Source organism: Equus przewalskii, chromosome 6, assembly GCF_037783145.1.
Source record: "Equus przewalskii isolate Varuska chromosome 6, EquPr2, whole genome shotgun sequence".
Taxonomy (NCBI): Eukaryota; Metazoa; Chordata; class Mammalia; order Perissodactyla; family Equidae; genus Equus; species Equus przewalskii.
The window spans coordinates 40,308,804-40,336,735 of record NC_091836.1 but is presented as its reverse complement, the minus strand read 5'-3'; the positions used below and the strand labels follow the sequence as shown (position 1 = coordinate 40,336,735).

Below are 27,932 nucleotides of genomic sequence, written 5' to 3'. Positions count from 1 at the left end.
TGTATGTTGAAGTGCCATAATATAGCATGACTTTTTGCTTTAATGGAATTTTTCTAGACCACTAGGAAAAAAAGACTCCATTAACCACACTACAAAGGCCTCTACTTATTAGTATTTTAGAACAGTGGCAAAACATTTCGTGAATCTAATTATTGCTGACAAATATGAAAATTGAAATCAAAGTTAAATTTTCAGCTACAGTGCCTCATATGCCAGCTTCCTCTGACTTCAGCTATTGCATCAACACATTTATTCTTCCAGTAGTTTCCGCAGAAGATTGGTTACTTTGCCTCTCCCCACCACTGCTCTCCTGCCTCCCCCAGCCCTCCACTCGCTCCCTGGCTTGGACCCTATATATTTTGACGCATTAACTCTGACATATTCATCTTGGTGGCTGGCATGAGCTAACTAACTCCATGTTTACCTGTCACAAATGCAGAAGTGGGCTGAGCAGGGTGCTGGGCAGGCTGCTTCTCTCTCCCCACCCTGACTCCTCCCACCCCCAATCCTAGCCTTCTTTTTTCCAGATAAAAGTCATTTGACTGATTTCAAATTCCTTGTGATATCAGGACAGAAAAAAAAGGACTGTCAACACCTTTCTTTCTTTTCCCCTATTAAGCATACTGTAAAAATCAATCCCTTTTGTCACTTCACTCTGCTTGCGAGAATGTTTAATGGATGTCAAGGGAGCTAATGATCGCTGGTAGAAAATTCATTTTAGATTTGCTATTTATAAAGTACTCAGTACTCAGGTGGGAAATTAACATGAGGCAAGGAGTCGGGTGGGGTGGGGGAGGAATGGAAATGTAGAACTGGGGCCCTGCCAGGCTGGCAGTGCTTTGTGCAGGGGGCACCCAAGGCATTCTGGGGGCAGAGGACGCCTGTCAGAGATGCTGTGGGGGATAGGGGAAGGAGCATAGGCTCAGGAAACATTCAGACCTGGACCAGTTGACCTTTCTGAGCCAAAATTTTCTCAGCAATAAAATCCTACCTATAACACCTAGCTCACAAGGTTGTAGAAAGGATTAAATAAAATATCACACATAAAACATTTACCAGGGCCTGGCACCAAGTACTAGTACATGTTTAATAAATGTTAAATTTCTTTCCCAAAAACTCCATAGCCCTGTGAGGGGATCAGGACCGAGCGGCTCAGCACAGAATTGCTCCAGGATCTTGACTCGAGCCAGCCATGGCTGTGCTCACCCACAGGCCTGCAGAGGAACGTGGAGCATTGCTGGTACCCACAGTGTGCAGGTGCTCAGATTAGCCAGTGGTTCCCAAACTTCTGCGAGTGTCAGAATCACCTGGAGGGCTTCTTAATACACAGCATGCGGGGCCTCGCTTCAGTTTCTGAGACTATAGGGCTGGGATGGGGCCCAAGAATCTGCGTTTCAGACAAGATCTCAGGTGATGCTGATGCTGCTGGCCTGGGACCACACTGTGAGAACCACAGAGATAGACACACAAACTGAACCGTCTCCCCGAAACACTGCATAGTTCCACTATCTAGCCAGCGCCTCTCAGATGGAGCAAGTCCTTCCCCACTCCTCACCCTACCCCTAGCCCTCAAACCAGTATAGGACTCAGACTTTTGCAGCAAATCACTGAATGCTAGGTAATTTGCTCCCCAATTTGACATCACTGGTCAAGTGGAAGAGGCAAGTGTTGAGGTTAATTTTCTGGTCTGCTTCAATGTGTAGCCAAGACTCAGTTTCCCCTCTAGGTAGTTGGTGCCATCAGCGCTCAGATGGATGAACTTTGTCCCCTGAAGTTCTCTCAGTTGCACATGGAACTCCAGGTCAGAAAGCTCTGGTCTCCCCACACCCTTCTTCTAGTTTCTCCTTTTCCTGGCCTTCTCTTGGATGCGTCTCTGTAATATTTGGATTAACTGCAAATCTCCTTTGATTACTCACTCTCTGTTGAAACAGACAACCTGTTGGCATGTGTTTGATTACCGCATCCCAGGGGAGTTCCCGGTTGTAACGCAGCCAGTTACAGCACACTCTGCATTACACACAGTCATTGAGCTGCTAATTCATTGTCTAAGAAGTTGCTTTTCAGTTTCTGATTTTTCAATAATAGGCTTCTCAGGAAGCCCTTAAGCTTCGGAAATAAGCCGAAAACTGCTTTTCCAACCATTTACATAAACACAAGCGGATCAAGAGGGGGGAAAATGAAGGAATGGTTGTACGTGTGATTCCTGGGGCTCTGGAAGCCTCGGTGGCTCGCACATCAAGGCTGCAGGCCTGGAAAAGCGCCGTGGGAAGAATGCCGGCTCACCGGGAACCTGACACCTAGGCAAATGGTAAGTCCTGAGTTTCTCCTGACGCCCGCTGCAGTTCTGCTGAGGCTGGGCAGAGACTCCGGGCACCAGCAAATTGTTCTGTCAGCAAGCTGCTCCCTCAGCTGCATCTTGTTAGGAAGCCTGTTATTCATTCCCCACTCACAGTGCCACATTCCACCCTCTGAAGTGGCATCCTGTCACCTGGGGCAGTAAGGAGTGGCTGTAGAAAACCTGCCCAGGAGCTGGGGCCTCAGGGGAGGGAGCTCAACTCTGAAGCTCGCTCCGCGTTTCTGTTGCATGGGCCGTGGGGACAGGACCTGGCCCATGACGGTGCTCATTTATGTCAACTGAGGGAAGGAACTTTCTGGCATGCGGGCCACTTGCAACCGACATCTTGTTTCTTTCTCTCTATATGCTCACTCTCTTCCTCTCTTTTTTTCCCCAAATGTAGATTTTACACATAATCCAATGAGTCAGGAAAAGCAGCCGTTATTTTTCTTCCCTTTCAAATCATATACCTCTCCATTAAAGAGTAAATAAACCGGTTACTAAAACTGACTCCTGCCTTTTAGACATCTGATTCTGATCAGGCGATTTCCCTCACATATTTAACACTTATGGACAAAGGTAGGGTGTCAGATAAAACAGAACAAGAGCAAGACACCCAGTTAAATTTGCATTTCAGATAAGTAGGAAATAATATTTTAGTATAAGTATGTGCTTTGCATAATAAAATATTATTTGTTGTTTATCCAGAATTTAAATTTACTGAGCATCCTAGATTTTTATTTGCTAAATCTGGCACCCTAGCAAAAGGGAATATGCATTTCCTTACATAGTAATATGTATTTCGTTACATATGAAAATATGTAAATATTTTCATAGTTTACATACCACCAAGCTTGCTCTGTTCTGGTGTTATTTTTTCTGAAGTGGGCGTATTCAAGAGAAGCAGCCTCCCCTGGGGGCAGGGCCGGTGACTCCCTCCCCGTCACCGTCCTGACGCTGGGAGCAGCAGCCCTTGCCATCAGCTCCCTCCCTCTGTGCCTCATGACCCCCTTAATTCAGCGCTTCTCAAACTTACTGTGAATCGCCTGCGGGGCTTCTTAAAACGCAGATAGCTGCGCGTCAGAAAGGCCCAGACTTTGGGATTCAGGGACCACAGTGGGACAGCTGTGGCTTTAATAACATTATGTGCCATGCACCCCTTCTTCTTTCCCTGGGGCAGACTAGAAACAAAGAAACTGTTGGGAGGGATCTGCAAAAAGGCCAGATATAGAAATGGTGGGTTAGAGTAGGTCTCAAAACAGTTTTGTTCTCCTTTTTCAGCCTTTTAAATTCTTTTCGTGGCCTCATTTATTCCCTTATCCTCGACATTAAAACAAGTCTGTGCTGTGTTGCACTGTGCTAATCCTGCAGGAAGGACATTCCCAGCACAGAGCAGCGTGTGCAAAGGCACAGAGCTGTGGAAGGGCATCAGTGTCCAGGGTCAGTGCTCAGGGTCAGTGGGGCTAAAGAGTAGATGAGGAGGATGCTGCGAGACTCAGCAAGAAAGAGGCTGGGGCAAGAGAGGGAAGGGACTCTGTGCCAAGTTGAGGACCTTGGGCCTTATCTTGAAAGCCAGGCGGGCTAGTGGAGACTTTAAGTAAAGTACTGAGGTGACAAAATGTATTTTTTAGCAAGATAATCAATTACCGGCAAGATGGAGGGTGAGCTGAGCTGAGATGTGAACGGGTAGCAGGAGCCCTACTAAGAGGCTGCGTTGGTCCAAGCGATGACGTAAGCCGCACCTGAGCCAGTGGCAGACAGGCAGGAGGCGGGCAGATACAGGAGTCATTCAGAGGCGGAACCGAGCTGAGTTGCTGATTACAGGAGGGGGGAGCTGAGAAGAACTGATGGGCAGGCACGGCCACTGACACCTGGGCTGTGAAAAAAACCTCGTAAAATCGTTGGCTTTCACTTTCCCACTATGTATTGAGTGACAGGTTTCATAAACATAATTCAATTAAACATGAAAACTACATTCCAAGGAACTTTAAATATCCCCTTTTACAGATGAGGAAAATAAAGGCTTAGGGAAAAAATTCAATTCCAAATAGAACTGGGATGAGAAAAGAATATCCTGATTGATGTGGAGATCAACAAATATATTTGATGTGGATGTGCTCTGTAAACGGCAAATGTAAAACTCTATCTTTGTGGTCTGGTACCATCTCCTAAATGGTATCACCAGAACTGGAAAAAGAGATGGAAAAATAAGGTAGTGGTAGATCTCTTTATATCTTAAAAATCGGGAGAAAAGAGAATGCCATGAGGAAAGGAGCACCGAACCCTGCATGAGACCCTTCAGCCTCACCAGCCAGCTCTTTGACCCATTACATAAGGAACCAGTTCAATTCTTTTCTGCTTTCTGGAAAAACACATATGTGAAGCTGTTCACACATGTGTGTAAACACACATCCTCCCCGAATTATGCTCAGAAAAAATAAAAGGCATCAAATGCAAACTGCTTCACTTTCCTGCATCCACACTGTGCCAAGGACAGCTAATTACCTCTTTTTTTCATTTTTCTTTATTGGAGTAACATACACGTAACATAAAATTTTAATCATTTTTAAGTGCACACTTCAGTGGCATTAAGTACATCCACAGTGTTGTGCAACCACCGTCAACATACATCTCCTGAACTTTTTCATCATCCCACAAACTCTGTACATTGAGCAACTCCCCATGCCCTCCCCCCGGCTCCTGGGAACTTCTCTTCTACTTTCTGTTTCTATGAATTGGCCTATTCCAGGTACCTCAGATGAGTGTAATCATACAATATTTGTCCTTTTGTGTCTGACTTATTTCACTTAACATAATGTTTTCAAAGTTCATCCATGCTGTAGCACGTATAAAATTTCATTCATTAATTTCGTTAAGGCTGAAAAATGTTTGATTGTATGTCTGTACCGTATTTTGTTTACCCATTCATCCATTGATGGAGACTATGGTTGCTTCTACCCCTTGGCTACTGTAAATGATGCTGCTGGCAACATTGGCGTGCAATATCTGTTTGAGTCCCTGCTTTCAAGTTTTTGGGGTATATACCTATAAATGGAATTACTGGATCATATGGTAATTCCATTTTTGGCTTTTTGTAGAACTACCAAACTGTTTTCCTCAGTGATTGCCCCAATTTACATTCCCACCAGCAATGCGTAAGTGCTCTAATTCAATTTTTCCACGTCCTTGCCAATATCTGTTATATTCCTCTTTCTTAAGAAAATAATAACCATCCCAATGGGTGCAAAGTGCTATCTTATTGTGATTTTGATTTGCATTTCCCTTATGATTAGAGACGTTGCAAACCCATGGTTAGATGCCACAGAGGAGGTGGCAATGCCTTAACCATGCATGTCCGAGGGCCTCTTCCATTCTTGTCAAGGGGAGTTCTAACCTTCCTTTCGTACAACACACTGACTGTCTCTTTTTTTTTCCTAATAGGCAAAGAGCCTTTTATTTATTTTTTCTTTTAGGAAGATTGGCCCTGGGCTAACATCTGTTGCCAATCTTCCTCCTTTTTTTTTCTCCCCAAAACCCCCCGTACATAGTGGTATATCCTAACTGTGGGTTCTTCTAGTTCCTCTACGTGGGACGCCGCCTCAGCATGGCTTAAGGAGCAGTGCTAGGTCTGCGCTCAGGGAACCCCGGGCCGCCAAAGCAGAGCATGCAAACTAAACCACTCGGCCATGGGGCCAGCCCCTAATTGTCTCTTAATATTCATCCTCCCATGCTTCCATGGTGATAGGCCCCTGAATTTGTCTAGGCAGTGGATAATGTATTTCCCACATTCTGTTGCCTCTAAATGTGGCAATGTGACCAAGTTCTGGCCAAGGGACTGTGAGGAAGAGTGTCATGTAAGGGCTTCCAGGAAAGGACCATCTTGGGAAGACAGTACACTTATCCATTCTACCCTTTCTTTTTCATCTCCTCCTTCATCTCACTGCCTGGCACACAGATGCTGCCATTGTAGCGTAGTGTCAAAGCCATGTACAATAGATCCAAACAACAGAAAGGGCTTGATCCCTGAGTTTAGGGAACACTGCACCAGCCATGAACAAAGGGGATGTTCTGTAAGCCAAGGGGTAAAATTCTATCTTATTTAAACCATTTTTTATCATGTAGTTTTGTTATTTGCAGCCAAACACAAACATAATGGATATTCTTAAGTGTATTTCTCCTTCCTTACTTTAAATAGTGATGCAATTGGTCTTTCTCTTTCTCAATACTCATTCTTCTACCTGTGCTCAAGATTCACCGCCCCGCCTACCCTCTCATACTCCCTAAGGGACCCCACTTGGTCAGTCATCTCCTGTGTCTTTCTTCCATGCTTCCGTTTACTAGTCTCTGCCCATCAGCTTTCAGAGGGCTCTTTCCCGTCTTACAAAAGTGACAACATCCTCTCCAAGTGCACTCTCCTTTTGTCTCACTGCTTTCTCCCTTTTTTTTTCACCCGAAACCCCACGAACTTTTGAAGTAATTGTTCACATTTTCTATATCCTCATCCCACTTTTATCCACCACACTATGGCTCCACTCCACAAAACTGTTCTCCCAAGGTGATCGAAGATATTCTCTTTACTAAGTATAATCTTACTTGATCCTTCAGCAGCATTTGACACTGCTAATGTTCCTGCCGTCCCCCAACACTCATCCTTTGACTTCGATGGCACCACGTTCTCCTGGTCTTTCTTGTATGTTTTTGACCACTTCTTCTCAATCTTCTTTCCAAGATCTCTTCCCAATCTTTAAATACTAGTTGTCTTCCCTCATTTCTCTTCGTGTACTCTCTACTCTCTTCGTGCACTCTCTACTCTCTTCCTGGGTAATTAATTATCTCTGTGTTGAGCATCTTTGTCCAAGCTCAGATGTCTCTCCAGAGTTCCAGATCTATCTAGCTAATTTCATATTGGAGAGCTCCTAATATATGTTCAGCACGCACCTTCAGACCCATCATGGCCCAAATCGAATTCATCACCACCTCCTGAAAACCTACCTATTCACCATTTATCCAGAAGCTAGAAGTCCTCTTCACTTTCCTTTGTCACTTACCGTCCTCTGTCTTCTCCATCTCCAAGTCGGAACCTTTCTACCTCCATGACTCTTGAATATTGCCACCTCCCTCCATCTCTGCAACTCTCCCCCTGGTTAACTCATGTCTGATCGGCTGCAACAATCCCTAGGATGCTCCTTTGCCTCTAGTCTTGTCCCCTTTTAATTCATTTCCCACACTGTAACTAGAGTAACATTTTAACATTTTTTAGTAACCCAAATAATGTTATTTAATGATTAAAACTGCAAATCTGATCATGTTACTATCTGGCACACAACCCTTCACCACACCTTTCTTCCCTCAGTATAAAACCTTTAATAAGAACCATAAGGCCACCTAAGGTCTGATGTCTGTCTCCATCTTTACCTACACCTCTTGTCTTTCTACCTGCATCCTTCCTCCCCCTCCACTTTTGCCCCCCTAAACCACATAGACACACTCAATCTAGCCTGATTGGCTGTTGGATTCCTGAATTCTTAACCATGCTCTTCTGCCTCTAGGTTTTGGCATATACAGTTTCCTCTACCTGTGACACTCATCTCTCCTCTTAACTGGCTAAATCTAGTCACCTTTGTGTCTCAGCTTTACCATCTGTTCCTTCTAGAAGACTTCTCTGACTTGAAAAATCTCTTAGATGCTGCCATGACAAACATCCTAGCACTTACCGTACTATATTGAGTTGTCTCCTTATTGAGTGTAAGAAGTATGTCTTGTTTTTTATGGCTAGCACGCAGTAGGGTCTGAATTGATCATTCTGGAGTAGATGAAATATAAATGTAAGAAAGAACTTGGGGGCCGGCCGGTGGCGCAACGGTTAAATTCACATGTTCCGCTTCTCGGCAGCCCAGGGTCCGCCAGTTCGGATCCCAGGTGCAGACATGGCACCACTTGGCAAAAGCCATGCTGTGGTAGGTGTCCCACGTATAAAGTAGAGGAAGATGGGCATGGATGTTAGCTCAGGGCCGGTCTTCCTCAGCAAAAAGAGGAGGATTGTCAGTATTTAGCTCAGGGCTAATCTTCCTCAAAAAAAAAAGAAAGAAAGAAAGAAAGAACTTGGCCATGGCCTTGGATCTATTATGTTACTTTTTTCTTTTTTATCATTCACCTTGCTGATGTTGAGATGACATGTTTATATCATTTGGGGATGAAACAAAACTGATGGTGACAGTTCATCAGAGTCCCAGAATAATCTCAATGGATATAAATAATGACCCAAGTTGCAGTGAAGTTTCAAATACTTAAAAGAAACATTTAAACAAAATTAACTGTAATCAAGGATCGGAGAGGTCTTGTATAATAGCTTTTTTGTCAGAGGAATGAGTACAACATCAATATGAGTCAATAGTGTGGTATGTCTGAAAAAAAAAAAAAGAGAAACTAACAGAATAATAGAGTGGGCCTATATAACTATAACGTCCAAAATGTTGTAGGTAATAGTTCATGCTCCACTTTGCCAATCAGACTACATCTGGAAGGCTCTGTCTGGTGATGCCTTTAGTGGATTGTTATCAAACTGGAGCATGTTCAGAAGATAACGATGAGGATGATTAGTGGTCCAGAAGTTATGCCTGTGATAATCATGAGAAGGAACTAAGAATGTCAAGATAAGCAGGGTCCTGGAGAGTCGTCTCTTAGAAAGAAAGTGGATCACACAAAATTATTTGTATTTTGAGTAGCTCTAATTGGCAGAAGTTAGGAAGAGGCAACTTTTTGCTCCACATAGATTTATTAGGATTGTCTTCAGCTACAAGTAATAGAAAACTAATTAACAGGGATTTTTTTTTCCATAAGTAATAATAAGTACGAAAATATGTATTCCAGAGCTGGTACAACTGTTATATCATCTTGAACCTGGGTCCTTCTATTAGGTTGAACCATATGAAATTGTTTATACTCAACTATTTTTGATTTACCAAAACAGCAAGTCTATTTGGTTCAACCTAAAAGCTTCCTTCTTTTCCAGTCATGATGTGCATTGTCTTCCTGTTTGCAAATTGACTCCTGGACCTCCAGGTAGTATGCCAATCTCTCAGTCAAGGAGAATTAGGAATGGTAAGGTTTACAAAGCTCAGGCTTCCTGAGTATACCCAGTACACTTGTGCTTACATCTTATTAGTCTGAATTGTGTTGCATGACCATACTCAGCTATAAGGGAACCTCAGAGATGAGTATTTTGAATGGGCACATTGCTGCCCTGAACAAATTTAGAACACTGTTTGTAAAGAGAAAGGATAGAATTGATTTTTAAGGAGGCATCCAAAGTACCTGCCAGGATAGTGTTTTCTCACACAATTTACCAACTATGAAAAGAGCTGCTAATCCCAGTTACTCTCAGATATATCTACCTGATAGAGTGATCTGCAGTTACTGCAAAGTAGAGATGACCTTGCCCTATTCTGATAAATTCTATGAGAATTTTTGCGTCAGACCTGGGCATCTGCTTAGAACGAGCTCCACAGTTGATTCTGGCAGACAGCCAGACTGGGGACTGCAACTCAGGCAGTGAGTGTCTGCTCACTGGAAATCTCTGGAATTGTTGAACAGTAATTAGTGAACATCATTCAGGTGAGATTGGTGCCTTGGGTGGGAGAATGGGTAAATTCCAAGGCATCTCACAACTCTAGGAGTCTGTGAAAAAGCTTTGGATTTGATGATTAAATTATTTTGACCTTGGACAAGGCTTCAGTAGTGCAAAAAAGTAATGAAAAAAATAATGATAAGGCATTTAGATTCTTCTATTAAAAAGTTTAAATGGAAAAGGAAGAAATGTGGATCAATTAATTAATTCTTATTTGTTTTCAGAATTAACAAAACGGTTTATCCAACTGTGGATGTCTGTGCATCACCAATTGCATTGAGAAAAAAGCTGTCAATTAATCTTCTCCATGTCTGGGCCCAGCATCCTGACCGTTTAGGAGGACAATCAAATGCCCCAGTGGAAAGCTTTGGGAAAGAAGGAGAAAGAGTAGATTTGAAGAAACAGATAAGAAACACCTGACCACTGCATCGTCTTCAACTCAATCAACGCATGTAGTCACCTTCTCCTCTTCTTAGAGTCAAACTTCCCTTGTCCCTGTTGCTCCTTCTGATGCCAACGCGGCTCCAGATACCCACGCCTTCCTCCACTTATCTGATCTCTTGACCACTAGAGTGACTATTTTCTGCTCTCAGCTAAGATTAGCCAGAAATATTGGGTTCATCTACCACTACCTAGGTATCTATAACTACGGTTTATGACTGATTACAGCCACAAGGGGTTTCTAATATATGGGATTACAGATTCGGAGCCCAAGAAAGATCTCTTGAACCTAATAAGATGACTTCAGAAAGGGTAAGTTCTGAGGTCAGGTTGTTGTGTACATAGTAAAACAACACAGGCACAGGATAAAGAAGGATTGAATTAACAGCAGCTCACAACAGCTTACCATAAGTCAACAGAGTTATACAGCTCCTGAAAAACCTAAGGGGATCCCAGGCCTTTATCCCTCCCCCAACCCCTCTTTCCTTTCTTCCTGTCCATAAACACTGGGTGTCACATTTGTGCCAGGTACTGTGCTGGCTGTGCTAGGAATGAAGAGAGAAATCAGGCAGTCAGTCCCTGACCTCCAGGCACTCATGGTCTGGTGAGAGTTTAGACAGACGTTTAAGTAGGTAACTACGCAAACACCTGGGGGACATTCAGAATGGAGGTCAGCACGAGAGCAACGGAGGCAGAAAGGAAGAAACGAGAGGCTTCAGAGGGAGGCTGAGCGTGGGATTTTGTCTTGAATGTTAACAAGTGTTTTCATGGTAGACAAGGGCAGCACTCAGCAGAGGGGAGCAGCGTGCCCGGGAGCTGTGAGGAGGGAACAGCAGAAACACCCAAGGCGGCCATGGAACAGGGAGTACAAAGGATGAGGAGAAAGGCTGACAGACCCAGCCAGACCCGTAGGATTTCTCATGCCTTTCTGAAGACCTGAGACTTCACACTCTCTGGATTTGGACCCTTGATATTCTTGGCTACTCCCAGCACACTGGGAGAAGAGTACGGAACAACCAGACTAACTCTAGAAAAGGCAGTCAGCACCCTTTCTATGGGTGATTATATAGAAAATGGAAGAAAAGCTTGGACTATTTAACATAGTGCAAAGGAGACTTGAGGGGGAGGAGGGAATCATGTTTTCAAATATTTGAAGAAAAGTCATCTTGAAGAAACAGTAGACTTGTGCTGCGGGTGGTGGTATTAGCAGCCACCATAATACTCTTAGGTAATATTTATTGAGAGCTTACTATGTGCCAGGCAGCCTTCCAAGCACTTTATCTGCAGAAGCTTATTTAATCCTCATAACAGACTTAAAGGTAAGTCCCATAATTATCTCCATTTTATAGAAGAGGGAACAGAGTCACACAGAGGTTGATTAAATTGCCACAGGTTTCAAAGTAGCAAGTTGCAGAGCCAGGGTTTGGGCCCAGGCGATCTAGCCACAATGTTACAATTTCTCTCCAGACCTAAGGCAAATGGCTGGAATCTATAAGAAGACAGATTCTCCTTCTTTGTCTTCCTCTTTCTGTTTTCCTGAATGGTCAGATACAACAGACAATCTGGAGATGCAGTTCCCAATAAGGACTGGAGACAGAAGCTAGGGGACCACTGCAGCTGCATTTTGATGTGTTGGAGCTCAAAGAGAGGGACTGAAATAAATCACCTTGAGAGTTGCTCTGGGCTTGAGCTGGATGTGACTCTGGGGTTGGCTGACACAGCAGTGTGAACACCTTGGGGAGCCAGCAGTGTGAACACTTGGTGAGTTACCCAGTGACTGCACTCAGCACAAATCTGCACAGTAGCCCTGTTCCCCATGTGCCTCCTAGACCTGCTGACTCTATTAAAACAGACAACTTTTCCCTCCTACATGCACTAGAGGGACTGGCCTGGCTTAGAGAGTGGAGCCAGCATTGCTTCTGTCTGACACACTAGGTGCAAAATTGCCATTGAGGTTCTTGGCATTGAGCCTTGGTTGCCCATGAGAAGGAGAGCAATGGAAGCAAGATGCCTAGCTCACCGATCCTGGGGAGGGGGAGGTAGGCTAGGGAGAAGAGAAATATGCAGATCTGTGCACTTATGAATGGAGCTTATTCCAAGGCCCACTATCACTTCGCAGTCTCTAAGTCCAATGCTAACACATTCAATCTTGACCCACATTCAAACGGCTCCTGAATCTCTCTTATGGGATTGATCAGTTAGAGTCATTATCATTCCTTATTCCCCCTACCTGAAATTCTGTGACTAGCGAATCCTCCTCCTAAACTAAGGATGCCTTATAGATAAAGAAATACCTGTGTATGTGGGGATGTGGGACACAGTATATATGATACAATATGTAGTGTTTGCATGCAACACACACACACCCCACTGTGACTTTGGTCATCCATCTGTGACTGTGTTATACTCTCAGCTTACTGCAAGCAGAGACTGTTTCTAAATATTTTCTTCTAGGACCACTACCTTTCAAGTATTATACTCAAAAAGACTATCGGCAGAATTGCAAAATGTTGAACTTGAAACAAAACTTGAAAATCTCTTAGTCCAATTTCTTTATTTTGCAGATGTGGAATTGGAGGTGCATATGGGTTATGTCTTACCCAAAGTCGTAGAACATTTTCAGATAACTTCAGAGGTACTTCAGAGTTTTTAAACTTGATCATGGATTAGAACTTCTTAGCTCTTAAAAATCTTGATAGGAGGCCCCATCACAAAGAGATTCTGATTTAATTGGTCTGGGATAGGGTCCAGTCATTGATATTTTTATAAAGCTCCTCAGGCAATTCTATGGGACACCAAGTTTGCGAGCCACTGGCTTAGAGAATGAGAGTATTGCAAATAAACACACAGTGCACACACCCCCTGCCGCGAGGACCTTCCTGACCTCTGAGATAGGGTCAGGAGATGTAGATCGCTCTGGCTGCTTGACATGGATCCATGAGAAAGGTAGTTACCTGTTCTTGTACATGAGAAAAGCTGAGAATAATCGCCAACACTATGGACATACAGATAGAAGCAGCCAGGGAGGCAATCATCCTCAAGCATTCGGGGGCATCTGTAGTAAACGGTATGAGCATAACAGAAGCTATATTCCCTCTGGGTACAAATAGCTGAAAACACAAGTTGATGGATTGAGAGAAGATTTGTGTCCCCTCCTCAGCATAGCGCCAGAGGAGAATAAATAAATGATGTATCTTTATTATTCCACAAACCCTATAGTAGGGTGTGATGAGTGGGTAGCAAATAAAAAGGCTCTCAGTGGGAGATCATCTTAGATCTACCCTGAAACTGAATCCCTCACAGAAGTTCGTGAACAGCTGTTGCCTGAGGCAAATCCCTGCCTGGTGCTATATGGGCATCCGCTCACCCCTTACCTTCTTTGGCCCTCCAGTTCTATGCAGAAGGCACGAAACAAAGGAGGTGGGTAGGCTGCTGGACAGCATGGCAGTGGTGACAAGAATCAACCAATAACTTGAATGACAAGAGACAATGGTCACAAAGCCAACTAACTTACACCAGCTTCACCATCCACATGCTAACTGAGGGCACATCAAACGTCCATGAGTTCCTTCTTGGCAGGAGACAACACGGAGCAGCAAAGGCAACCCCTCTCACTTATTTTAACACAGTCAGGGTTGTGCATCCTCCTCCACAGCTCCTTATCCAAAAACAAGGATGGAAGACTTGTTAAATTCACTTTCTGGCCACCCACGATCATTTGCTTGAGAAACCAGAGGCTGTGTCATTGAGTCCTCCCTATTGCTGCTGGCACTTCTGTTGGTGCTTCTGAATGCTGCTAAAAAGGATGGCAAAACAAGTCAAATCAGGGAGATTGTACTCTATTTCTGGCCTCATCCTTTAGTTGGTTTTGGTCACTGATACATTCCCAGCACTTAAAACAACACATGGAACCTAATAGATGCTCAATAAACACTTGCTGGTTCAAACACGTGATTGAACCAATGAACAAGTAAACAACTAGAGAGAGTCTGTGTGAGGTTAGAGCTTGGTGGCACCACCAAGACAAAGCAAAGGAAGCACCTCTAGAGAGTGGATGTGAATAAGCAATTCAAGCCAAAACCAGCCAGTCTTTTGAAAGCCTTTTATTACTATGAAGGGAAATACTCTTAGAGAAGCCAAGAAAAAAAAAAAATCAAATTTAGTAACCTAAGATGCCCTTAGTAACAGAGCTGAAGAATGTATTTTCCAATATTTGATTTCTTAGCTTGACAGCCTTTCTTGAAATACTTCCTTCTCAGCAATGAAAATGTGAATCTTTGTTGGTCTGTTTGCAGTCTGCAAATGACTTACAGAGCTCTTCTGGCAAGTTTGTATTTTTCTTCTTGCAAATAAACAAAAGACCATTTCTCTAATATAACTTAAATGGAAGAGATTCTGTGATCTGTCTTGGTTTGGGAAGGAGGAAAAAAGGAGAAGAGAAAAAGAGAAGCAAGCAGAAAGAGGAATGAGGAAAACTGGAACAAGCAGGGTATAGAAGCTGAGCAAAAAGCAGAAAGGAGGGAAAGATAAATTAGATATGAAAAATTAGAGTGTCAGGTAACTCAAATAGCTGGGGACTGTGTAATCAACAGGACCCAGACACCCTTACTAGGGATGGCCGAACTCGCCCGTCGGCTCCTTGGTTCTGCCGCCCTCTTACTGCATTGGGAGGACAGACTTCCCCTCCTTCTCCCAGGCAAGCCTGCATGAGGCAGAGCAACCCCTGCCAGCTTGACCTAGATCTGTCAACTGATCAATTATTTTTCCCATGGAGGAAAAGGAAAAAGGAAAGGAAGAAAGAAAGAGAAAAGAGAAAAGAGAGGGCAGAAAAGAGGGAGGAGAGGGCAGAAAGGGGGAGGGAGGAAAGGGGAGAGAAAAAGGGGGGGGGATTGGGAAAGAGAGAATGGGAGGGAAGGGGGATGAACACGTGTCTTTCAAGTTTAAGCTCTTTTAAGTTTAAGCAGTGATAGAAGAGCAGGCTTAATCCAGAAGGTTGCATAAGTAAATACAAAAATACATAAAATTTAAAGCTCTCAGAGGTTACTGACCAAAATCATAGTCAAAGCAGAGAATAGAGCCCTCTTTTTCCCACGCATTGCTAATCCAGATTAGAGCTGGGTTTTTTCCCCTCTAAAACTCCCAGCTCCTGATCTCCTCCACCCCCATGCTCCTCCTCTCTGCCGCTCGCCCTGCCAGCATTGCACCTGCATGTGGAAGTGTCTTGCACAAATGGATAGGAGGCGTGCTCCTTGCATCCTTCTTCTAAAGCCCCTTGGCCTTCTGCAGTGCACTGTCTAATGGAATGGAAGTGTCCACCATCAGCTTGACACCAGGAGATGCTGGGGAGGACTGCCACAACGGCGCCAACAACCCCACCTGACCTGTATGCCGTTGATTACCTTATTTTTGCATGTTTTCATTTTTTATGTTTAATTTGTTTTATTGAATTTCAAATGACTATAGACATAAAGTAAACATGTAACAAGCCAATAGAGCAGAAAGGAAGTAAACTGCATAAATACACCAATCTCAGCATGGAGTTCCACTTAGCACCACATGTTTAGAGTATTACAAGCATTAATGAGTCCTTACAACACCCACGGGAGTTGCTCCCCAGCTCGTCAGGCAGGTGGGGAGACAGGCTCACAGAGGGAAAGATTTTCCCCTACAGAAAACATAGGGACCTCTGAGCTCAGATGTCCCCAGTGAGCTGAGCTCAGGCCACCAGCACTGTCTTAAATTTGGAAGACACGCTCATTAGAGTGTGAGAAGAGTCTGTAGGATCTCTGCTGAGGTTAGATATAAAGCAAAGTTGTTTTTCATCTTTAGCATTCTAGTTGGCAGGCAGGAACAGGCCGTGAGCCCCAAACCAAAAACCCTGGAACAGAGCTCATTCCCAGACGTGAGCGTCCTAGCTGGAGTGTTTCCACCCTGAGTAGACAGCCCAGAGCATTGTGCATGTTTCCAACATGTGTTTCCTGCAAATGCCAGAATTAAGTGTTCCATATTGATGCAGAAATATTGCCGTGTCTCAGGATATTGAGAGAGCTCACTTCATCCCAAGAGATAGACCGTGGCTGAAGCCAGCATTGGTTTGTTTGTCTCATTCTTGACAAGTAGCTGGTACCAGCCTGGGTCACTGCATCTCAGGGCTGCCAGACTGCATGCATGGACAGAGCCCAGGGAACTGCTACAGTCCCGAGAGGAACAGCTCCAGCAAGAACCAGGCGACTCTTCAAGGACACAGCCCAGCACCCTTAACACCAGCACCATCATCGGAGAGGCTCACTGAGAAAGGACAGCAGTCAGGGGCTAGGCAGTGAAGCAGATAAGGAGGGGTTCTTGGGCTTACATTTGGCTTTAAAAGTGCCAAAATGAAGAACCAGTACCAGGACTAAGCTTTGCACCTGGTAAATAAAGCTGCAATTCCAAAAATGGCCTTCACGCAGCAAGGCCGGCTGGTCACTGCTGCGCCTCTCCAGGCACCTTGATCAACGCTCAGAGGACCGTCCCCGAGCAAGAAGGAGGGAGAGAGCTGCATTTGTTGCGCTATGCACGACTTGCCAACACTCGGCCAAGCTGGCAGCCCCAGCCTGGCAGCCAGGGGCTCCTTTGTGAAGCCCCTCTGTCCCCCTCCCCTTTTTCTTTTGGCCATGATTCCAAGTGCTCACAACGCTTACATCAGGCCCAGGGACCCATCCTCCCAAACCGATTTTTCACTTTGCCAGTAAACATTGTTATGGTTTCATCTGTCTCCCTCACACCTTAGAAGCATTGCCCAACTCAGGCTGCTGCTGGCACCCGGATGTTGACTGTGAGTGGCAGGAACTTGGCCGATCTGCCCAGCTGAACAGTGTCCGTGTGGTCGGCACTGAGCGAAGGAGAGTGTGAACTTAGCCAGTCTCCTTTCCCTTCTACTCTACCCTGTTGGCGTCTCAGGTGGGCAGAAAAGTTGAGGTGGGGTGGGAGGAGATGAGAGAAAACGAGAAAGGTAAGACAGAAATCTAGCCAAGCTCATCGGAAGGTGTTCAAAAGAGCATTAATCCTTCGAAGGAGAAATGGTCGGGTTTCTAGAAAGAGAAAAGCTGCGGCACCACCAGCCATTCCTTCCAGAGCCTCTCAGTGGCAGAAGGTGGGCGGTGTGCTGAAAGGACAGCACAGCGCCTAATCCAGCTTCCTCGCTCCTGCTCCAGGGGAAGAGGAGCTGCCGGGTTATCAACCCTGGTGCGTCTCAGGGCCAGAGCCCCAGGGCGCTCCTCACCCCTCCCTCTGCCCAGCACTAATCAGTGCTGATGCCTCAGAAATTTCCTCCCCCTCTAAGCCGGATCATGGTTGCCAGTTGGGCGGGGGGAAGAGTGAGTCAGAGAGGGGTTCATAACCTACCATTAGCACTGGACACCTTTTCAAGAAGGCAAAAAAGCCAGGAAGTAGCCGCTCTAGGAAGAGCAGCTTAAAACAAAAACAGAGGAGAAGAAAAAATCGCCTTGGAATGTGTACTGCATTCTAACTAGTCCCCCTGGGTCAATGCAATAGGGGTGGATTATTGCAGGCAAGACCTGGGCTGCCTCAGTAATTCTGTAAGTTTGATAAGAGGTGGCTGGCAGACGCCGGCTCTCACCCCCTGAAAGAGAAAACAGACATCACCTTTGCCGGTCCACCTGGCATGTGGTGTGGGAGTCTTTGGGGGTCATTCTGCTTTAAAATTGAGCAGCCTCGTTCTATTAGGACAGATTGAAGCCTATTCAGAGCTGGCTCGAGGGGAGCAGCACAAACATTGCCATCATTATTCTCCCTAGGAAATTCAGGACTTGGTAGAATGAGAGGAGGTCTCAGATACCCCAGTCGCCTCCATCTCCACCCCAAGAGAGGAACTCCTCCAGATTTCACACTGGAGAATTTTGCACCACCACTTTCTACTCATCTATTCAGGGATGATTCAAAGTATGAGCAAATGTTATGCTTCCCTGCATTTATTTCTGACGTATGCTAATTTATATGTAAATTCGCTATGGCCCTGGGGCTCCTGGCGCGCTGCCAATGGGGCTGTTGATGGTGGAAGTTTGGCCATTGTCTCCAGTTTGCTGTGATGGATGGAAGAGGCACAGACCTCAGGACAGACGGAAATTATTGAGGACTTGGGACTTTCCCTTGCCCTTCCTCTGATCCCCTCACTCCACTCCTCGCCTAGTTAGTTTTTATTTCCGTTGTTAGTATGATAGAAGCTGTTTCCTGGAGGGTGCCTGGCCCTGAACTCAGTTTCCCCCACTGCCAGCTTGGGGCTCTGATCTCACTGGGTGAGTCCCTGTGCACCAGAACAATCAGGGTGTGCACACCCCCTGTAGGGGCGAGACCACGCACGCTCTCACACACACACACACACACACACACACACACGTGGCTGCTGCTCCATATTACATAAGAAGAGTCAGTCAAGGATGTCTCCAAGTTGCCTCCTTCACCCTCGCACCCACCAATGGCCCCAAGGGAGAGGAGAGACTCCGAGGCCGGTGGCCCTCTGAGGCTGAGTGCAGCAGGCGACATCAAGGCTTTCCCTGCCAGATCCACCCAGTGCACCTCCTTGTCATCCGACTCAGATTCCTCCAGTGCCCCCTTGCCTTCCTCCTTGATTCTTGCCAGCCTGGTCCCTCTGCCCACCTTGTGAGGTCCTGCGTGGTAGCCCCTGGAAGCTATGTCAAGGGGACAGCAGCCGTCCCCAAAGCCTACCCTCAGAGAGAGGTTGGCAGGATCGGAGGTGGGGACTCAGAGACCATGCGAACTCCATACTGCAGTAGGAGAGGAGAACAAGGTGGGTGGGACTCCCCATCCTTTCTCACCCTATGAGACGGAACTTTCCTCTGAGAATACAGCTGCACAGCACTGAGCTTCTGCATGGGATCCTCTCCGAGAGCCCTGCTGGACCACCCAGGGAAACTTTCTCTGCCTGTCTCCATCTCTGAGTTCAGGCATCTTTAATATGAAAGAGGCAAGCCAGACCCCCTGACAGGGTAGGGGGAGCAAGCAGGTTGGCAAATAAGACTGCTCCTGGAATGTGAGAGCTGAGACAGAGCTTGGGGCCACATGGTGCAGCAAATGGACTCAAGGTTGAAACAGATTCCAAATGCACCCCAACACAGCACAGCCAACATCAGAGCATACCCTCGGCCAGGGAGCAAGCTCAGCCCTTCCCTGCCGCCCCCACGGCTGGGCTTCCAGGCCCATAAATAAACAGAAAATTAGCATTTGACTCTACTGCCTCTCTGCCTTCAACTTAGATAAGGTTTCCTGAATTTCAGAGCCCCTGCTTGCTCCCACTTCCTTTTATCTGCTTGTTCTCCTCCCACCCCACCCCCACCACCCCTAGTCACAAACACACCCCCAAACACATTAAAAACTAATACAGTTGTCCACCGCTGCTCCAAATTGATTCATCCCTTCAAGCTGGATCTCTGACCAGAGGCTTGTAGGAGGCACAGTTACCTGATTATTTCTAGCCTGAATTTTCTGTTTGCTCCTTTCAGAAGCTTTGCAAGTTTACTGGCGATATTTAAAGTTTCGTCTTGTAATTTCTTCCCAGAAACATAAGCAACACATTAGCAATCCTGCTGCCCTCTGAATTTGTAATTTTCCCTGCTTACATGTGTGCTCCGTTGTGTATGTGTGCAAGAATGTACATACAGCCAGGGAGACTAGCACATAGCCACGAACCTAACAGGAGCACCAGACACATTTTACTTATGCATATACATTCCCCCATTCCGGGAGCAGCCAGCAGCAAATCAATATTCTCACAGCCTGGTAGGGAGAATGAAGTCCCAGCCATGCTGTGTAAACGCTCTCTCCTCCACCTGCAAACCGCGCAGCAGAGCCGACTCAGGGAGTCTGAGAATCATATAAAGCACACTGTACAATTCTTGGGTCTACTGTAGGCAAATCAATCTCAAGCTCTTACCTTGAAAGAGAAACAGAGCGGCCAGCCCCGTGAAGATTGCCCAAGAGATAGAATTGTGCATTTTTGCCTGGATGGTTTTCATGATTTTTTTTCTTCCTCTTTTTCTTCTTTTTTGTCAGGTTCGGTTTTTTCTTCCTTTCTTTCCTGACAGACTGCGTTGCTCTCAAGCTCGTGGAAGGAGGTTTAAATCCACTGTTTTGCTGAAGGACACAACAAGAAAGCCGACGGTGTGAGAGAGTGTGACTTCTCAGTAATTATCTCTACTCATACTCTGGCACTGAGACACATCCTACAATCTGGCGCTGGACAGCCCTCCTACAAGCTGCAATCATTGGTTCTAATCCAAGGATTGACAGAGCTACAACCCCCGCGCGCGGGCACACGCACACACACTCAGGAATCATTTACTGGGCAAATCAGGCTAGCTGATTAAAGAGACAGGAGCCCGGAGAGATGGAATGATAAATGCCACTTCGCCCCTTCTATGTGACTTTCATTTTTTAAAGTGACAGTCTCAGAGCCCCAAGCATCAAAAAATCCCTTTCTCTCTGGCATCCCCTGGCCTCCTGAACTCAGATTCCCTTGGCCCTGGAAAATCCCACAGCCAGCAACAGCTTATAGGAAATTCTGAAGGGTCATTTTCATGCTCAGTGGAACTTGCAAAGATGAGTCAAATTTCATTTGTTGGTACCTATTTTCCGCTCTGATGAAAATATCATTCAATGACAGATTTCTTTCTCTCTCATCTTTCACCTTTCTCCAATCAACCTCCTACTTTGTTGCTTTGAAAATAATAAATAACCTTCTATTTTCTTCTTCTGTCACCACTGTTTCAGAACACCTGCATCACTGCTGTTTTCCATCCTCTTAATTTATTTCTTAAAGTCAACTATGTGTAAATGATACCGTGAAAAGGGCCGAGGCCTCTGAGGCCTGAGAAGAAGTACATCTGGGACGCGCGGAGGCTCCTCCAAAGAGAACAAGGAATGAGTTTATTCTACGGGCCTCAGCCCATCTACACTCTCACTGAAAAAGCAATGTAAGCACTTGTGGTTTAAAGTGCAGCAAGTCAGCTTTCAGGTAGACATGCTGTAGGACTTTCTGAGTGTAGACGTTGTGTGTGGTTATAAAAAATGTCCTCAGAAAGTTGCAGACATTTATCTTCTTGGTGATGGGTAAAAATAAAACTCTGACAGAAATAATCGGATGGATATAACGACTTCTTGAGAGATCTTCTAACTCTAAGGCCCTGGAAGTTGATGATTCTAGTTTTTGGTTTCCTCTTATGGGAAGCAATTGTACGAGGAATAAAACTTCTGGAAAACTTAGCCCCCACAGAAGCTTCCCGAGCCGATTCTAATAAATTCCCAGCATCGCGAGGCCTCGGCACGCATTTCTGAAATATTTCTTCCAGATCTCCACAGCTAATTATCATACTTCCTAGTAACCCCCATGCATCATTTTAATGTATATATTCTCCAACTGCATAAAAAGAAAGCACTCGTATCTGTTTCTATTTGTGGGCAGAGAGGTGGAACGGAAACAGTTCCATCACTTTGCACAAGTCCACGCGGCACCATTCCCCATGCGTGTGTGCGTGAAGAAGGCAGGCCTGGCAGCAGTGCAGCCTGTAGCTCTGAGTGGAAGGAGCACTGGGCTGTGGCGACCTGGACCCTCGCCTTAGTGCCGCACAAATCAAAGACGGTGGGCAGGTCGTTTCACCTCTGTGAACCTTGCTCTCATCTATAAAATTAGAGAACTGGAATAACTTTCAGGGCCCCTTTCCATTGTAAAGTTGTTTTAAGTTAGCAGATTTTTTTTCCTGCCACTATGTTCTAATTCACATGTCCATCAAAACGTCCTTGATATTGTGAGCTCCCAACAGACATGAATTTTCTCTCTACTAGTCTTTTTGCACAGTGCCCAGCAGAGTGACGCGCACAGTGAAACACTTTGCAATGGCTTTGGTGACGGTGATAAAAGTTCAGTACAGAAGGAAAGGTGGCTTCCTTTTACTGCCATTCCACTTCTCTCCAGAGTGCCCATGAAGACCATGGGTCATTATAAGTCTGTAGTCCCCACCTGGAGAGGCAGAGACACTGCCATTTGTGAATGTCCTCACCCGATCCTGCAATGAACCTGTACATTTAACAATTTTTATTAAGTATCCATATGTGTGATGACAATAATAAATTAATACTTCCCATTGATTTATAGAGTATTTGCTATGTGCCAGGCGGGACAGTCAGTGTTTGCCTCCATTTTTCTCACCGAATCCTCACAACCTGTGAAGTGGTGCCATTGTCATCCCCATTTGATAGATGAGGACGTTGAGGCTCAAAGAAAACTTGTCCACAGCCACACAGCTGGTACACAATGGAGCCAGGACTGGAGCCTAAGCATTTGTCTCTCAGACTAACACCTAAGATACTATCCTCTGTTAAATACTGTGAGGGCCTCAAATAGACACCAGACATTCTTATATACAACCTCTTTGCTATTTTTAGTAGTATGTGAGACTACGAATTATATGAAACAGCACGTGTCAGTAAAGGAAATACAGGAAACCCATATACTTCTTTTAGTATTAATTGAGTTGCAAATGGCTGGTGCACATAGGTAATTTCATAAGAATGCAAAGAAGTGATAGATGGGCATTTTCTAGGATAGTTTTTAAAAGTTCTCTGGAGATGAAGAAAGTCATGACACACCTAGGAAGTGAGGTGGAGACTAGATCTAAGGCAGAGGGAAGAACACTGCAGGCAAGAGACACTGTATTAAAAGTTAGACACGGAAATACACCACCAAAATTTTGGGCTCTTAAGACCTGCCTGAGATGCCCCATCTTGCCCTGCTGTATTGCAATAAAATTTTTAAAAGATTAAAAAATTGAAATTTGGCACAACGTCTGATCCATGTTAGTTACTGTCTACACACAGATAACGTAACCGCGTCTGCACACGACAGGGACACTCAACAGACACTTGTCATCATCAACATGGCTGGTTGATGGTGGGGCACGGACTGAAGCTGCCTCTGGCTGGTTCAAACCCCAGCTCTGCTCCCTCGGGCCTGTGAGGCTTTGGTTGAGTCATCTCAACTCCACCTCTGAAAGGAGAACAGCAATTATAACTCCCTAACAACCATCGCCATACATCAGAAACATCAACTAATTTTCATTTGCTTCACTACTTTAAGGAAACAGACTAACGTGATGTATCCTGTGTCACTGGGAAGAGCTATCCGTGCCTGGGAACTAAGACTTCTGGAGGGAGCAGTTTCAGAATGGTGCTTTGTGCCCTCACTGAGGCAAACTACGTCCTTAGAGATGGTCCAAACCAAAAGTCGAACTTGGGCTCTGAGTGTTGCTAAGTGCTGAAATACCTAGAGAGGAAGATCTCTTCCAATGCTTGGATTTACCACTAGAGTAAAATTTCCCAGTGGCCTTCACGTTTTGCAAAAGCACACAGTTAACCTCTTTCTAGAGGAGCCATCTCTCCTCTCCTTTGTCTTGGAGTTTAACACACTGTCACCTATATGGGCCTGTTGCCTCACTCAGCAGCTCATTGCTGTAATTACAGATTGAACAGCTGATGCCGGGCTGTCTACAGAAGGCTTCTGTTCCGCCAGGCCCATCCCTTGCCTAATGAAACGGTCACATCGATAAAGTCAGCCTTGTTCTTTTCCTTTTTCCATTTCAGTCTCAGAGTCTTTTAAGTCAGAGCTGGGAATCTCAATCCTGCAAGTGACCCAAACAGTGGGTGTCTTGGTCCTTCCGTGGTGGTGCGGCCTGTGGCTGTGGTTAGGGCTTTCTGTGACTGGAACTGAGCAATGACTAAAGAAGCCCTGACTGGGGGAAGCTGTGACTGGAAGGGGACACTGAAATCTCGGTTCCTTACTCAACATCACAGCTCCTTCCTCTGCATGAGAAGGCGTGAGTACTCCTAATCAGGTGTCTGCAGGACTCAATCCGCCTCTTGGATTAGCCAGATGCATGTTATGCACCATTTACTTCCCAGTTCAAGCGTTGGAGGAGGAAGAATGGTCCTAAGACAAAATTAATGGCAGGAAAGGGACCTCAAATTCTAGGCAGAATGGTATTCTCTCACCATCTGCACTCTTTGAAGTTAAGAGAACTTTACTACAAAAACGATTGTTCTGTTTGCAGATAAGGAATAAGGAGGAGGCATGAGAAATAAGGAATAAGGAAGGGGAAACAGATGAGGTCTTTAACATCCGAGGAGAGGGCAGCCTGGATGGCGTTTCATAAACCTTTCATCATCAGGTAGCTTAAGATGCCGCCTGGCGTGCGGTGAGCTAGTACAAATAGGGATTGATTCTCTGTAACCTGCCCCATGCCCACCCGTCACCTCGCCGAGCCCAGCAGCAAGTCCAGGGAGGTCACTGTGGGGCCCGGCTGCCCCGCCGTCCAAACGCCAGCTGAACCCTGACAGCAGCCCTGGGCGGAGGGGCGGACAATGTGGCACGCGGTGGGCCAGGCCCGGAGGCCCGGAGGAGGGAAAGCCCGAGTGAGGAGGAGGAGGCGGGTGCGGTGTGTGGGAGGGAGGGAAGAAGCGGGTGCGGGGCAGTGTTTTTTCTTTCTCTCAGCTATTATGGAAAGAACTGCGGGAGCTTAAATCTAAAGAGCGGCACTGAAATAATGTTCGGGACTTAACAAAAGCCGCTGCTCTGCCCGGCCGTCCGCCTGCTGCGGCCCGCCTCGGCCCGGCTCCGTGCGGCGCGCGCTCGGTCTCCGACGCGGGGACAGCCCTGCCTCCGGGGGCGGAGGGGGCGCCTGCCCTCCGCGTGCCTGGGCTGAGCCGGGTCCAGCTCGGACTCGCAATAGCGCTTTGGGGAGAGAGAAAGCCATGGCAGAAATGGGAGAAGGCAGTCTCCTGCCTTTTAAAGGGGCTCTCCCTGGAAAGCCATGGTGGACGTGGCTCCTGTAGATGGTCAGTTTGCATGTAAATGGAGTGGGTCTAGGGTGCAAATAGTATCTGAATTATGTGGGTCTATTTTGAGTATTTGACTTAGAGCAGGAGATTTTCTCCATTTATTGATAATTAGCCTAAGCTGCTATTAAAACGAAAGTCTTACTCGTCACAGCACAGAGATTAAGGTCAGAGATTTAAACCCACATTCCTACAAAAGGAGGGTTTTCAGTGGAATTATGGGCACGGTAATCTGACCTTGATTTCTGTGAATTATCGTCAACATCTCAAAAAGAAGCAATACTCACGGTATTGTAACAGAGAGAATTTAAGATTTAAAATCAGAAGACCAGGACTTAAGCCTAATTCTGTTTATCAGCTTCAGTTCTGTGATCTTCAATTTTCTCATCTCATCTCCTCCCATCTCATTTTTTATGTTTTTTTAAGATTGGCACCTGAGCTAACAACTGTTGCCAATCTTCTTCTTCTTTTTTTTCCCTGCTGTTTCTCCCCAAATCCCCCCAGCACATAGTTGTATACCTTAGTTGTGGGTCCTTCTAGTTGTGGCATGTGGGATGCCACCTCAGCGTGGCCTGATGAGTGGTCCCATGTCTGCGGCCAGGATCTGAACTGGCGAAACCCTGGGCCTCTGAAGCAGAGCACACAAATTTAACCACTCGACCACTGGGTCGGCCCCTCATATCATTTTTAAAGTGGAAATAATGATATCTACTTCACAGAGTTGCCATGCATTAACCAACACGAAGCCTCGGAAAGCCCCTGTCCCATATCTCACACACACACCGGCTCCTTTGTCTTTATAAGCAGCTTGCTTGAAAAAGCAAACGCTGTGCTGGAGACTGTTCAGTAAGAACTTCACAGCGTCACTGCCTTCAGGAGGCTTATTGCCAGGAGGTGCTCCCTGGGCTCTGGAGGAGACTGGGGAGCTGTTGTCTTTGGATGCACGGCACACGTTCCTCCTCCTTGGCCCCCAGGGAGTCAGTTCCACGCGGTTTGATTGGGGCTGTCATACTCTTGGTATGGGAGTAGGCAAATGACCCTGGCCTGGTCAATCAGTTTCTTCCCTGAGAATTTTCTAGGTGCTTTTGGAAACAGGCTCTGTTGCTCCGCTGACGGTTGGCGGTGGTGGAGGCGGGTAACTTTCCTAACAGGTGGAGAAAGTCTGCAAGAAAATGAAGTCAACAAAAAGCAAAATAGAACCAAGAGGAGAGGACCTCACTGACAGTAGGACAGCCCATGCCTAAAGGCAGACGCACACCTCAGGCTGCCTGCTTCCCTATTTGCTCAAGTTATTTTGAATCGAGTTTCTGTCACTTGCAACTGAAAGTGTCTGGACTGAAAGGGCCCACGTGAGGGCAGGTGAATACCAACTCCCTTTGCCTCCCTCTCCCTCCCATGTTACTTTCCCTGATATAGTGCAAGCATGGAGACATTCTGTGAAGCTTGTGGGAGAGAGAACGCCTTAGGTGGAGAGATAGGTATCTGAGGCCGTTTATTTTTTAAAAAATAAATAGCCAGTGCTATTATCAAATTGCAATTAAAATAAGGTCATAGATGGAGTCAACATAGAACGAATCCTTCCTCCTCCTAAAGAGTGGGGTGGAGGGAGTAAACCACCATTTATTGGACATCTCTGTGTGCCAGACACTGGGCTAGCACTTTGTATGTATCTTCTGAATTAACCCTTACAGTGTCCCTAGAGCGTGGATACTGTCACCATTAATGTGGAGGCAAAGAGTTAACTAAGTTGTTCACCACTGCACAGGTAGTAATTGGCCAGGACTTCACCACACCCAAGGCCCTGCTCTTTCCCCCACACTTGGCTACACTTCAAGTGAGACTGAGACTCAAAGCAAAAATCTCGGGGCAGCCTTGGGTGGTCAGTGAGAGCATGAGACGTTGGCCTTCGTCAGCTTTGAATAAGAGAAGTTAGGGATTCACTCAAACTGGGAGAATTGCCTGGCAAAGGGTTGGAGGGAACTTGGAGGTCGGTGGAAATCAAGATGACCCAAAATGGGTGGATCTGAGGCTGTGTGTTCAAGGAACTGAGACTGCATGTAGTTTGGGCCTAAACCCTAGGGTCTTGAATGTCTAGGAGGTTTGAACTGAATTTGATAGGCATAGCTGCTGTTGATTCTGAGCAAGAAATTGAAAGCAATTAAAACTGGTACTTCTGGAGATTATTATGGTGGAATGCATAGTAAATCAAGTCACTTCCTCAGAGGGGCCCTGCAGACCTCTGGACTTGGACAACTGCCTGTGCTTCTCCTAGTCTAACCGGGCAGCTTGTCGAACAGAGGCTCCTGGCTCTTAGCCCTTCACACACGAGGGCTTCTGGCACACACGTGGGTCCCAGCATCCTCTTCTTTAAAGTCTGCTGCCCACCAGGCAGTTGAGCAGAACATAGTACACGCTGGGAGTTAAGCTTGAAACTAGAGGAAAGTGGAAGGATTCTTGGGGTACATGGAACAGCCCCACTTCTCTATGCTAGGGCTGATGACTCAGCCAAATTTGACAATAAAGTGTCAATTTACTGCTTTTGGCCACTTCCCTCCATGTGCACCTCTAAGTTGAAGACTTTGGTGGGGGAGGAACCTGATCTGAGGAAGGATTTATACATTTCTGAGT

At 45.9% G+C, this 27,932-nt stretch overlaps 1 protein-coding gene and 1 pseudogene across 4 annotated transcripts in view; both read right to left on the bottom strand.

Moving 5' to 3' along the window:
• NTM (neurotrimin) overlaps positions 1-20,765 on the bottom strand; it is a 908,157-nt gene extending 887,392 nt beyond the window's left edge. The window contains exon 1 of one of the 4 annotated variants that reach the window (XM_070623480.1): positions 20,353-20,765. In XM_070623480.1, coding sequence (XP_070479581.1) covers positions 20,353-20,434 — 82 coding nt within the window. In that variant the 5' untranslated portion in view covers positions 20,435-20,765. The remainder of the gene's footprint in view (positions 1-20,352) is intronic. The other 3 variants (XM_070623476.1, XM_070623478.1, XM_070623477.1) reach the window with 3 other exon arrangements.
• LOC139084399 (U6atac minor spliceosomal RNA) lies at positions 5,636-5,747 on the bottom strand (annotated as a pseudogene).
• Positions 20,766-27,932: the final 7,167 nt, after the last annotated feature.